Source organism: Penaeus monodon, chromosome 19 (genome assembly GCF_015228065.2).
Source record: "Penaeus monodon isolate SGIC_2016 chromosome 19, NSTDA_Pmon_1, whole genome shotgun sequence".
Classification (NCBI taxonomy): Eukaryota; Metazoa; Arthropoda; class Malacostraca; order Decapoda; family Penaeidae; genus Penaeus; species Penaeus monodon.
The window spans coordinates 3,445,876-3,446,404 of NC_051404.1; the positions used below are offsets into that span (position 1 = coordinate 3,445,876).

Sequence of the window (529 nt, forward strand, 5' to 3'; positions counted from 1 at the left end):
ACTCCTTAAACTCTTCTACAATTTGTTACACAAATAATTGTTAAAATGGAAAAAGAAAAGAGGTTAATTCATGATTATATTTATGTTATATAGTTGTATATCTTTGCACTGTCCACTGTAGGTACATTTTGTTAATTATTCTTTTATTGAGTTGCATGCATTTTTGGTCCGTAGGAAGAACGAGAGAAGAATGAGCAAATGAAGGAGCAGATGAAGTGGAGTGCTCCCCGTGATCTCCAGCACTGGCTCCAGCTGACCTATGAGCGGGAACGGCTAGCATTTGAAAAGAAGCAGAGAGGGGCTCGTGAGCAGTTCAGTCAGGCGAGAGACTTGGTGAGTGTGGTGTAGATTCAGAAGTAATGATTGGCATAAGAGTTCTCAGCATCTTTAGTAGTAATAGTACTTATTGAAGGGAGTGAGTCATTTGTACGTTTTGGTTTTGAAAGTAAGGGATATTTTATGTGAGTTGTATTATTATTGCAAGGGCACTAAACCCATTGGATCTGGTTGCATCATGGCAATCATATTG

The 529-nt window shown here is 38.6% G+C and overlaps 1 protein-coding gene across 14 annotated transcripts in view; it reads left to right on the forward strand.

The window, feature by feature from the left end:
* The window catches only part of LOC119584976 (stromal interaction molecule homolog), a 99,451-nt gene that overhangs the window by 71,792 nt on the left and 27,130 nt on the right, over positions 1-529 (forward strand). For all 14 annotated transcript variants that reach the window (XM_037933572.1, XM_037933582.1, XM_037933574.1 and 11 more), the window contains one exon: positions 175-333. In XM_037933572.1, coding sequence (XP_037789500.1) covers positions 175-333 — 159 coding nt within the window. The remainder of the gene's footprint in view (positions 1-174; positions 334-529) is intronic.